This window comes from Pithys albifrons, chromosome 2 (assembly GCF_047495875.1).
Source record: "Pithys albifrons albifrons isolate INPA30051 chromosome 2, PitAlb_v1, whole genome shotgun sequence".
NCBI classification, from domain to species: domain Eukaryota; kingdom Metazoa; phylum Chordata; class Aves; order Passeriformes; family Thamnophilidae; genus Pithys; species Pithys albifrons.
In genome coordinates, this window is record NC_092459.1 from 45477369 (window position 1) to 45490796 (window position 13428).

General features: G+C 35.3%; 1 protein-coding gene across 2 annotated transcripts in view; it reads left to right on the forward strand.

Moving 5' to 3' along the window:
- The window catches only part of FIG4 (FIG4 phosphoinositide 5-phosphatase), a 74302-nt gene that overhangs the window by 9929 nt on the left and 50945 nt on the right, over positions 1–13428 (forward strand). For both annotated transcript variants that reach the window (XM_071548894.1, XM_071548893.1), the window contains exons 2-10: positions 328–426; positions 634–757; positions 3350–3506; positions 4805–4855; positions 6964–7112; positions 9024–9152; positions 10676–10776; positions 11232–11394; positions 11959–12056. In XM_071548894.1, coding sequence (XP_071404995.1) covers positions 328–426; positions 634–757; positions 3350–3506; positions 4805–4855; positions 6964–7112; positions 9024–9152; positions 10676–10776; positions 11232–11394; positions 11959–12056 — 1071 coding nt within the window. The remainder of the gene's footprint in view (positions 1–327; positions 427–633; positions 758–3349; positions 3507–4804; positions 4856–6963; positions 7113–9023; positions 9153–10675; positions 10777–11231; positions 11395–11958; positions 12057–13428) is intronic.

Here is a 13428-nt window from a genome sequence, read left to right on the forward strand (position 1 = left end):
TTGGACAGTGCCTAGTGTAAGTTACATTTTTTTCCTCTCTAAACAGGTTTTCACCTTTCTTCAAATTTAAATTTTTTTCTCTCCTTGTACAGAGGAGGAAGGAGGTCATTTAAGTTGTAAAGATTGATTGTATATAAATGTACCTACCTAAGGTACTGATAACTAAACCAGTTTATTAACAGTCCATGCAGAGTATTACAACTTTTTTAGTTGAAATAGATCTAGTCTAGAAGCTATGTAAATGGCATTGTTGTTGTCTTATGTTGCACTGAGCTTTGACAGCTTTATCTTATACGGTATTCTGATATTTTTTCTTTTTTTATGTAGCGATACTTTCTAGTTGGAAGTAACCCTGCAGAAACCAAATACCGTGTTTTGAAAATAGATCGCACTGAACCGAAGGACTTGGTTATAATTGATGATAAGGTGAGTGCCTCTCTATGTAATTTGTTGTGCTGGGTTTTTTTGACTTATTCCAAGTAATAATGGCTAGTTGTTAGTAGCACTGAAATGGGAAACAGGATGTAGGGCAGGCCTTTGGTTTATTGTATATTAAGTAAATTCTGCTATTCTCTGGTACGAAGTAACATTTAACTAACAAAGCAGTAACTTAAATGACATTTTATTTTAAAGCATGTGTATACACAACAAGAGGTGAGGGAACTTCTTGGACGTTTAGACCTGGGAAACAGAACAAAGACTGGGCAGAAGGGCTCTTCTGGGTTATCTCGAGCTGTCTCTGCTTTTGGTATAGTAGGTAAGTGAATTATTATAAAATCTTTTGTTTCCTTAGGAGATGAGGCTTACTGTGTCATGCTGTATATCTTTCTGTCTCCCCTTGATTTTATTTACTTTTAAAACTGAAGAGGATCTAGAAATTGTTCTTGCTGGGAGATAAGTAAGTTTCTGTGTATTTTGTGAAAATGGGTGGCCAGTACAGGGGTGAGGGTTGTGTTGTAACCAGTCACTTCTTTGTCACTAGAAAACACTAGAAACTTGGTTGAAGGTCTCACCAAACTCAACTGATCTTAGGATACAAATCATGCAAGCCAGGTGGAACCTGGTTCCTGAATTCCAGAGCTGACAGAATGCTTTTTAAAAAGAAAATGAAAGTTGACATTCTTTATTAGGCTGTATTTTTTTGTCATACACTATTCAGAGAGATGACTTAACTTTCTTTTTGGTTAACTTTTTGCAGTGACATATTTAAAGATTTCTTTTTCATGTTTGAACAAGTATAGCTGACTGGCATGTCAGCCAAATTTTAAATGCTGCTCAGCTGTCTGTAATCCTCAAGCATTGCTTCAAGAGTTTAATAGCTTCTAACTTCAGCTGAAAGTCACTACTTTCTTGCCTCTTGTCTGATACTAAAGTCTATATATTGATGGGTGATGTCTCTAAAGTAAATGTTAATGTGTGCTGTGAGAGGCCCCAAGAGTACTTTGTGGTTTATTAGAGTCAATACATACCTGGATATCTAAATCTGAAGCTGCAGAGAAGGTGGAGAATGCAATTACTTTAAAAGATGCTTTGGGATTTTGCATAGCAATCAAAACTTAATAAAATTTTATTCTGTCTGAAGCGGCAAATTAAGCAGACTTTCTTCTGTATTCTATTTGCCTATGAAGCATTTTGGAACTTAGCAATGCATCTACTTTTCAGAAATTCCTCAGGTGAGGCTTATGTTCCTTATTAATATAGGAGTGTTCATAATGTGGGTAAACCTAAAGAAGCTTCTAACAGTCTTGCATCATTGGGGTTTTTTTGCACAAGCCATCAGTGCATAATATGTGATAATATATTCAGTTGAAAAGTGTCTGTGATCAACTAAAACTTCGCATCCCAATTGTGTGACTGTATGTATGTACTCTTCATAACAGGAGAGTTTCTGTTCTGTAGCTGGACAAATGTACTGGTTAACAGATATGGCATGTGTATTTCTGTAGAATTTTTTACAATCAGACATCTATCATGCATCCAAAGTATATGGTTTAGACATCTTCCAGTCTTGATTCTATCTGATCATATATGTATAAACATGTAATTTGACAGAATGCAAGTGGTTGTTCTTTTCTGCCTCCTGGCTCAGGTCAGGAGAACAGGGTTATTTTTCGTAAAATTATAAAGAACAGCTTTGTTCTGTTCTGCAGTTATTTTGCTAACCAGATGCAGTACATTCAGTGCACTCAGAATGAGGGTGCTGACAGGCTGAGTTCTGTTTACTGTGTGGTGTTTAGCAGTAGAAATCACCTTGAAAGAGGGAACCAGGCCAAGGAGAAAGGCTGGGTTCCTTATCAGACCTTATTGTAATGTTTGGTGAAATTCAAAGGATAGAGGCTATTCACGTAAGTGATTTCGGTACCTGGAGGATACAGGGAGTACTGTGACTACTCTTTAACAACTGAAATCCAATAGTCTGGCTGCTTCAAATGAAAGGTTTGTTTCTTACTGTCAGCAGGACCTCTTGTCCTTGTGCAGGTGAGAGCGTTTTTCCAAGGGGGGCTAATAAGGTAGAAGAAAAGATTGAAGTTCACTCGATCATATTGCAGTCTCCAGCAGTGATGAGTAGGAAAATGTGTGCTCTGCTCATCCTTCTTCTTTACTTTGTAATGCAATTCTAAAACTGAATATAAGTACAAGTAAAAACTTGACTTGAGTGTCTGTATGTATTGTGTTGTCACTCCCTATCACAGAACACAGCAGGATCAAGTGTTGGTATCTGAGAGAGGAAATAGAAAAGAAAGATTACCCCTGTTCTCTGAATGGATGACTTTGGGGAGATGCTGCTTTCGTGAGGGAATTTAGTTCCCTGCTGTTAAGAAAAGAGAAGGCAAAGGTGTTGTAGTATACATAACTCCTTTTGGTGTTCCATGTCCCTCCCCTGCAGAGAACACATAAACCTGAAAAGAAAATTGTAGATTGGGCTTCCTCCTTGCCCTGGAAAATGAGCCTTTTGGTATCTGAAGTAATTAGAGTATGCCTCATGCTACACAATGAGAGTCCTGTAAAAAGCCAATACAAATACATTAAATAGACAGAAACTTACTCCAAATATTCAGCAGAGTCTTAACTCTGCCACCTAGGATTAAAAATAAGCACAGCAGAAGGGAAAATAAATAAAAAATATGTACTTCATTGCTTAACACTTACTGGGTGTAAGTTTTAAGACTCCATGTCTTTGTATATGTATATTGTTGTAAGTGTGTATGTATATGTATGTTATACATATAACATTAGGAACAACAAAAATTCTGTGAGGTCTTGAAACAATTCTGATGCTTTTTTTCTAAATATATGTATCAAATCAACACAAACATGCAACTATAAGCATTTTATGCTCTTTTAACAGGTTTTGTCAGGTTTTTAGAAGGCTACTACATTGTGTTAATAACAAAAAGAAGAAAAATGGCAGATATTGGAGGTCATGCAATATATAAAATAGAAGATACAAATATGATCTACATTCCAAATGACTCTGTAAGAGTCACTCATCCTGATGAGGCCAGGTAAACAATGTTGGTAATTTGTGTGTACTTTTTGAATATTTTCAAGGCCATGTTTAACTGCAACTCAAAATTTCAGCAATGGGTTCCTTTGTATTAGTATGTCATTCTAGCTGTTTTATCTTAGTTGAATGGAGAATAGGCTGCAAGTTCTGTGGCCTCTAACCTGGAGAATAAATACAACTGTTACAGTCTTTTAGAGCTTTTGGTCCACTTCTCCCTGTCACCTGTGTGTCAGAGCTACACTTTAGCAAATCTGCACCTGGAAGCATCCAATATAAGCTCTGTTCCTACAAGGGCAAAGTAATGCTTATAGTGGTTTACATTGTTTGGAGCACTGTTCTTTTTTTAGTAGCTCTAGAATGATGTTAATCTCACCTGAAGAGATCTTTTGTGCCCTTCAAAAAGTGCTGAACAGATTATTAAATGATTCTGTGCTGTCAGAATCTTGTGAATGTTGCTGTTGTAAAGGGTGATGAATTGACTCACTGGTAAGTTTAACTGCTTCTTTCTTTTTGGAGACTTTTTTTCTAAGGGCAGAAATTAGAGCCTCTGATCAGCAAGAAACCTTGTCTGAAATGTACAATTATGTTGTAGTGTTGTTTTTTTCAGGGTAAGGTAACTTTACTTCTATGAAATACAAGGCAACTGGTACTAATACACTTCTTTTCAGTCTGTACCAAGTATCAATAGTCAAAAAGTGACAGTTTATGATATACTTATGGCAGTAAGCCAATGGTAAATATTAAAAAGCTTTCACTTGAAGGTAAGATTGATTGTAGACATCGGTCTCCCCTCTTATTATGCAGCAGACCATATTATCTAACCTACATATTTATGATGTCTGCTGTTTTATGATTCATAGACAGTGTTATGGTTTCTTCTGGCAATTTGCTGTGACAGGTTGAGGTAGATATTTCTTTTCTTTTTAATTTATTTGATAGTAAGTGAAAAAGTTTATTTCTTGTATAGTATTGTTGAGCGTTTGCTTGTTTAAGTCCTGAAAAATTGTGTGAAGTAGAACTACAACTTTATCTACAATTGCCTAAAGAAACAGAGTATGTACATGAGTAGACACTAGATTTAAAAAAAAACAACTAAAGACCAAATTATTTATTTAATCCAGAGGCCAATATTCTAGTGAAATTACCTGCAAAACAGTTACAGTAAGATATGAAGACAACATAGGGCAAGAATTAATGTTTATATGTAATTTACTTTCTGAGATCCTCTGAATGATTTCTTGTGGTCTGTCTTGTTATACTAATGATTTTTTCCTGTACCTTTAATTATTTTGCTAGGTATCTGAGAATCTTTCAAAATGTGGACCTTTCTAGCAACTTCTATTTTAGGTAAGTATTAGTTACTATTCCTTAAAAGAAAAAAAAATGTGTACTTATACTTGCTGTAAGATTATAGCTTTTGATTTTGATACCCAAGATCTTTAGATTGATGTTCTAGGGAAATAAGACACATGATCATGCTGCTTGTCCATTTTTGTCAGGGTATTTTGAACCTGTTTTGTCCTTCAACAAAATGGTTGGGATTTTAGTTTCCATTAGTTTTAAAATCATAGCATTATTAGTGGCATGGTAAAAAGTAGATACTGAAACTGCAGTTTTCACTGACTGTTCAGCCTTGCCAGATAATGCAGAAGTTCTCTCTTTAGAAAAGTATTATATTTCAGTGCATTTGCTGTCCTGTCATTTTTTTTCTTTCTTGATCTTATTTTCCATAAATAAATCTTTGCCTTGATGCAGAAACAAAGACAGAGAAATAGGTCCTCATTTAAGATACACGTTTTGTAGGGTATATCTTTCATAGGGCTTTCTAGGCGTTACCAATTCTCTTGCTTATTGTTTCATAAATGCCATACCTAAAACAAGTTTCTGTGCCCCAGCTACTATTACATGAGATTTTTGGGACAGTAAAAAAAATGGAAGAAATGTGGTAATAAACCAGGCAGTAGTAGTTAGAAGATCTGAAGACTAAAAAAAAGAAACAAAAAAATCCCTCTTGCAAATATGAAAAAATGTATCAGTCTAGAAGATGCTCTATCTTAGGAAATGACGGCTTTTTGTCACAGCTGCATCTGTGAAGACAAAACCTACCAAAGTTTTATGTGAGTTTCATGCTTTTACATGGAAAAGCTCTTTCACAGCATGAAACCTGAATTGTTCTCCCATGCTTTGTCTCCCAGCCCTGGCATTATTCAGCTTCCTCCCCTCCCAGCCCCACCTTCATGGAGGTGACAGAATTGTACTCTTTCTGTGGTTGTGCTTAGAGGAGGAAGGTGAAGGTTCTTACAGGACTCTAATAAACATGTTTATCATAGAATGAATAATAGAATGGTTTGGATTGGAGCAGACTTCACCTAGTTCCAACCCCCTGCCATGGTCGGGGACACCTCTCACTAGATGAGGTTGCTCTAAGCCCCATCCAATGTGGTCTTGAACACTTTCAGGGATGGAGCATCCACAGCTTCCCTGACATTTCATCTAAATTTCTTCCTGGCATCTAATCTAATCTCTCCAGTTTTAGTTTAAAACTCTTTCCCCTTGTCATATTACTACCTGCCTGCGTAAAAAGTTGCTCTTCCTCTTTTTTTATAAGCCCTCTCCAAAGTATTGGAAGGCCACAATGAGTTCTTCCAAAAGAATTCTTTTCTCCAGGATGAAACTGTAGAATTAAGATAAACTTCATAGTTAAAGTTTCTTGAACAGAAAAAACTGAGTAACTGAATGACTTGTACAAAAGTATGTTTTTTGACACAAATCAAACCCCTGTGGCATAAAATAAAAACTTTCCTACTGGCAGATATTTTACTGTTTGTTTTATTTTTTATTAAAAGAATCTTTTCATAAAAGCTTTTGATGCTCTGTGTTTTAATTATGTCTTTAGATTGATTTTCACTTTCAAAAGGAGAAATGTGGGATGATACCAATATTCTTTCTTATTGTTTAGAATCTTTTTCATTTATCAGCTTCATTTAAAGTGTTCTTAGCTGAAGGTATAACATATTTTTCTCCATGATTTTCATATAAATCCTGAAGAAAATTAAAATTCACTTATAAGAAAACATCTGGCCTAAGGGGAAAGTGGATGAACAGCCTGAACATGTCTCTTACTAGGATACTATTTAAAGATTTTGTTCTATGCAAACAGAGCATGTTATGGACTTTTTTTTCCCTAATAGATAAGCCTTTCATGTCATTACTATGAATATGTGGTGGATACTTTGTTATCATTAGTGATAAATCTATATGTCCAATGTTTAAATAATTTTTTAGATCTTCACTGGTCCTCCTGTGAGTTCTAGATATTCATTAATCACTGATGCTGTCTTAGACTAAAATGGAAATAAAATAGTTGTTTTAAGTATAAGTACAGGTGGAGAGTAAAGGCTTTCAGAAAATTCCTCTGCATCTACAATTATTAATAAATGTTAACTGTCTATCAGTTACAGCTATGATCTGTCTCACTCCCTTCAGTATAATCTTACTGTCCTGAGAATGCCACTTGAGACACTAAAAACTGAGACAACGCAGTCCCGACAGGAGAGTTTTGATATATTTGAAGATGAAGGACTTTCAACACAGGGGGGAACTGGTAAGAAAATAGAGCTAATTAAACTGATGTTGTTGGTTGTGAGTACAGTTAAAATGTGTTCTACTTAGATTTACTTTTGAGAAACATTCAGACCTGCTATTGTTCAGTAGTCTCCTAACTTGGCAAGTTAAAAAAAAAGATTTCGTAAAGTGACAATTACAGACATTTTAATTTGAACAATCAATTTCCAGAGTTGTGTAATCATTGTTTTAAGTTACATTGCAACTCAGGGAGATGATTGAGCATGCTGACATTTTTCAGCAATTGATTACTCAACTGACTTGTAAGTCTCCCAATAGGACTGAGTTACAAAGAGAGTGGGAAGGAATATCTGATTAAGTACTAATAAATCTTTTTTGTTTCATGCTGGAGAATACTGACAACAGTTAGTATCATCTCGATGTAGTAACCCCTATCAGGGAGCCTAAGAAAAATTACTAATTTCAGTTGAAAACTACAGACTCGAGTTTGGATCATAAGAGTGCAAAGATGAGCAGCCAGAGAGAAAAACTATTTTCTCTCCCTTTTCCTTTGTGCGTGCACACAAACACACACACAAGTTTTCCCTGAAATCCTTAATAATGGATTTTATTCTGTCGAATGAAATCCCCACCCCTGCAAGAAAAAGATAATAGTCATAGGATCATATATATTAAGATATCAGGAATTGATTATCAAATCCTGCAATGTCAGAAAGGACCATAAGGAGTGGAAGAAGCAATAGTTGCTTTTCTGCAAAGACTGTCACCTGCAAGATTCTGCAGGAATTCTTACAAGGGCATCATCTCTTCTATGTCTTTTCTCTAAACTTGACCCCGTCAGCTGTGTGTGCTAGAACATATCTGTTCATAGAGTATGTGTAAGAAATAGCCACCTGTTCTTTAAGAACAAATTCTCCTGAAAATAATGCTATTAGCCATTAGAAAGAGGACAAATTGCAGCATTTTAGAAAGAGGAGAAATTTCTGGCTAAGTGCTTGTGACAAGGTTCTACTGAACGTGTAAACTCCTTCATCAAAATATTTTGGTTACATCCATTTTCCCTGGGCCTGTGGTAAATCGGGTGACCGAGTAGCAGCTGTTTGTTCAACAGTTTTATTTTCATCTGCATTCTATTGGTAGAACTCACCTTTTTCCTGCAGCAGAACATTTGACTGCTGTAACTCTCTGCTATAATTGACATGCATATTGCTGCAATATAATTCATCCATCCAGAAACTTCATTTTAAAAAGTATGCAAAAAATATAGGTAATACAGTTCTTGTCCTCTTTATTCTCTTTTAAGTTCCAGATTTCATTCAATTCCCTCTACCACCTTCAGTGACACTTTGTCATCTTGGTCCTGATTTTTGAAACAGAAACAAACTCAGTTTTCAGATCTATCAGAAATGGAATTTTAATTTGCAGGTCTACAATAGCTATGTTTCTTGCTGTTAGTGAAAATTAGGAAAACCACGTTAAATTATGTGAAAAGGGATTGATGTGCTTTTTGTAAAGCGATAATATTCCAGAACTTAGTGGGTAACTCCAGAAGTGACCCAGAATTGAAAAGCCTGTGAAGTTCTGTAAGAGCATTTAATTGGAATTCACAGCTTTATTTCCCTTGTCATCAAGTCCCTTAGTGCTCCTGTGCAGAGATCTCTTTTCAGTACTGAGGCATCACTAACGTCTGTATGAAGACACTTAATCACTACAGTGACTGGCAACTATAACAAAACTGCAAATCTTCATAAATGCTGCACTTGAAATTGTCTGGTTTTGGCAAACTTCAAGGATGCAAGTCAACAATACACTGAGTTGCAGTCAAAGGAAAATCAAAACAGAGATCCAGTGACCTGGATTTTAAAACAGCCCAGTGCAGGTAAGCCTGTTTCTTAATTGCTGATGCATTTTCATTCTAATAACTTCCCAGGTGTATTTGGGATTTGCAGTAAGCCTTATGAAAAGTATGTCTGGAATGGCAAGCTCCTGGAAGCAGTAAGGAATGCTGTTCATCGTGACTGGCTGCTGTACATTATTCATGGATTCTGTGGGCAATCCAGTATCCTTTCACTGTTGTGATGAATGTTGGGTTATGATTTTTTAAAAAAAAGTTTGAACATTGAATTATTTCTTTGTCATATAAATACTGTTCATTTTTAGAATTACTGATTGGCTTCTGTTTTCATTACTCTTCTAGGTATTATGCTAAATAAAAAATATGGTTATGTTCTTACAGCAAGGCCCTGACACAGGTAGACCACATTTTTGGTGAGGCTCAGTTTATAAGCATGGGGTTTGGTAGTAAACAACTTGAGAGGATTTTAAGGCTCAGCTGTATTTTTTCACAGATGTTTGATGAAAGGGAGAAAAGCTAAGCAGAACTGAATTGCTGACATAGAGATGTTCTCTTACTAATCTTCTCTAAAACATTTTTAGTGAATGAGTTTTGCAGAAATACTTGTATTTAGTCTGTTTCTGTTGAAGATCATAGAACTTCAGCTCTGCTGTGTAAAGAGCACTGACATCTGAAATTCTTTTTTCTTGACTATATATTATTTAAAATGGTTCGATGGGTCTATGTACATTGTGACAGGAGGAGAAAAAGCCCAAGTGTATATCACAGTTCAAAAAAATGTAATTTCAACATCTTATGTGATAGGAATTTAGTGCATTACAAAGCCATTCTAATTTCTTCATCAACACTATAACATTAGTTTAAGAGTCTGTCAATAAAATTTCTGGGGAAGGAAATAAAATTATGAAGTTAAGGTTAGTGGTGTCTGCAAAATTTAATTTTGCTTTTTTAAGATTGTAAGGCTGTTGGTCATTGTTTAGTCCCCAGACAGAAAGCTAGATCTGTTTTTATATGCTGCTGTTTCCTTTGTGGTCTTATTTAACCAAAGTGGTAGCTGTGAGTCTGATCACCACCATTATGCCTGCAGCTGCTTAATGTGTCAGCAAATGTCTTCTTTCATCTTCCTTGTGTCTCTTTTATGCTAAGGAAGCAGTGGTCCTAGGCAGTCACTCTAGGCATCTGGTTCTATCTGTTTGTTATTAGGAAAATATAAAAAGCCTGTAAAAAAGCCACAACTGCATCTGTAGCCTGTTTGCATCTGGCTTCCAGTTGCTGTTATTTAAGTAGTTGTGAATTTATCTATTTTTCTACACAAGTAATTAGAGGGGGACTAATGTACTTGATCTGAAAATAGAAACTCCCAAGGTTTAATTCAAGCATTCAGAAAAGCAACATTTGCAGTGCTAAATGTACCTTGTACCTATTTAACCTTCATTTTCACTTCATAAAATAGAAATGCTGCTTCTCTTCTGTGTGTTATAAAAAAGTGGTTGATGTATTGTAATGCAGATTCCCTTTTCAAAGTTCTTAAAACTGACTGTTGAAAAGGGCAGTGTTCTCTCCCAGCTTCAAAATAAACTTGGAAGTGATACTGGTCACTGTTAAGGTGATTTTAGTAAATCAGATATTTCAGTTTCATACACCTTTTTTAGATTTTAGTTTTGCGTGCATGAAATAAGTGAACAAAAAAATGCATGTGACATATAAACCTTAACTTCTCTTTCAAGAACTGTTAATATATGGTCGCCCTATATATGTCACTCTGATAGCCAGGAGGTCAAGCAAATTTGCTGGAACACGCTTTCTGAAACGAGGAGCAAACTGTGAGGTAAATCAACTACAGTTTTAGGGGTTGTTTCCTCCTGCCCCCACAATATGAAAGCTTGAGCTTGACTGACTGAAGAACTGAAATGGTTTAGAGGGTTGTTACGGTTTTGGCTGTAAATTATGCAATTAGATAATGTAACACAGGTATCATTACATTTTAAATTGAGATAATAAAGTTGTTCTTAGAATAATAAATTTAATAATTCTGAATTGACTGGGTTTTTTCATTTTTTACACTTAGAGATAATGTTATTTCCAAACAGAGGGAAAAAATAAAAATCTGATAATACACATTTAAGGGCAAATATGAATTTAACCTTCAGTGTTGTTCTCACTACTCTGATTGGGTGTCTTACAATTTAATTCTGCTCTGCTTATAATGATCAATTCTGTGTAATGCAGGCAGCTCTGAAATGTGTCATGTCTACATCATATATGTATTTCTGTTTGGTGCAGGGAGACGTTGCTAATGAAGTGGAGACTGAGCAAATACTTTACGATGCTTCAGTTATGTCATTTTCTGCAGGGAGTTATTCTTCCTACGTCCAGGTTCGAGGCTCTGTCCCTCTGTACTGGTCTCAAGATATTTCAACTATGATGCCTAAGCCACCCATTACACGTGTGTACAAATTATACTTTGTAATAGAGTATGGATAGTGGTGCATCCTAAAGGAACATCTGAGAGATTAAGTGAAAACTGAATGTGCAAAAATGAACTAATTGTCTATGCACTTGTGCTTTGGGAAGCCATAACTTAAGGTCAAAAAATTAGGAAAAAAATCTCCATCTTAGACTTCACATTCCAAAATGGAAAAAAAAAGTTTCTGTTTGAATGTGTGAGCTCTTTGTGCTTATTTAGTGTACAAAGTTAGCTATATTTGTCTTAGTATTGTGGATAAAATACTAAACCTATTGGAAATGGTGGAAAATGTCTGGGCTAAGGTTAATGGGGCCAGAATAATTGTTCCTCATAAGCATCTCATGAAAGTTTCAAAAGTTGCCTCCAATTTGGAAAAGGAAATATTTCTTTTTAACAGGTTTTGCATGAAAAGAGGGGAAAATATGTAATTGTATCATTACTACCAGGTAATTAGTATGTCTTTTGTGAAGAGTACTTTTAAGGCAAATTTAAGTGACTGTATGGTGTGCTTATTCTCATTCTGAGTATATGTATTTGTTGCAGTGGACCAAGCAGATCCTTTTGCACATGTTGCTGCTCTTCACTTTGATCAAATGCTTCAGAGATTTGGCTCTCCCATTATTATATTGAATCTTGTGAAGGTACAATATTTTCAGTATGTTCTATGTGGTTTCTAATTTTTAATATTATGCTTATTTGTGTAGAGTATCTGTGTAATTTGGTTATGTTTGAAACTAATACTAGCTTATAAATGCAATATTTTCTTCATAAATCTCATCCTACATGATATAGTGCATAATTGCTTCCACTACAACCTTCAAAAAAAAAAAAGTCCCACATTTACAGACTTCTTACAGTAACCTTTCTGTGTTGTTTTCAGGTTTTTGCTATTACCCTTTAGGTGTAACTCCCAATAAATTTATCACTAAATTTAACTTACCACTAAAAATACTATAATAGAATAGTTCCGTGCAGAGCATGATTTGTATGTTCCTTGACAGAGGTGGCTGAGTTATTTGAAATATTATGGTAAAGACTTATCTTCCATTATTTACTTCCATGACTCTGCTGTAGTAGAGTCATGAAAGTATAAGTGGGAGAGAAAACTGAAGCACCTGCTGGTTGCTACCAGGCAGTGCCATCACAAGCAGAGCTGGGCTAATGGGAAGAGCCTCACAGTTGCTGCAATCATTCAATTCACTGCTGTGTAAGAGGCTGTGGTACAAAGCCTGGATTCTGGATGATGCTATCATTCTGGTCATTACATCTTGTATTTGTGTTGAAGTTGTTTTTGTTTTGAGGTGGTTTTTTCCTGTTCTAATCCAGCCAGTTTCTGTGGTGCTAAATGTTCCCACATTTGAATTTAATATGTTGATTTGTTTTGTGTGAATAATATCTTATTTCTTTTAGTCTTTAAAAAGAAAGTGATTTCATTTATCATACTATACAGTTGTATTCATTTGAAAAAAGTATACTTTCTGCATTTGTAGCATCTGTTCTTAGTATAAAAATATAGGTAAAATACAAAAGGAGGGCTTTTAAAATTCAAAGTTGGAATAAATGGAAGCTAAATAATCTGTTTTCTATTTCTGGAAGTATTCCTGTGTTCAAGTGCTTTTAAGACTGTCCACAGGTCTGTGGGATCAACTTAAGATACCATTTGTTAACATGAAAATTTTCATCTCATCCAGCCATAGCTTTTAAAAGCCATTGTGATCATGTGAGTCTGGGCTCATATGACCTTCACTCATGAATTATTATATGCTTTTATTCACGGGCTTTTGATAAAGTGGCTGACAACACATCTCTTTGTTTCCTTCTCTGTAGATACTCAAGATGCTAAAATTCATGTTCCTTTATTACTTTATGTATTTTTAAAACATTAAAAAGCAAGGAGGGGTAATCTGAACACCTTTTTTTTTTGCATGTATCTGTTGCTTTTACAGAAATGTTAAGGGCTTCTCTCTCTAGTACTTTTATTACTTGATTTCTTAAATGCTGATGAAAAATGTA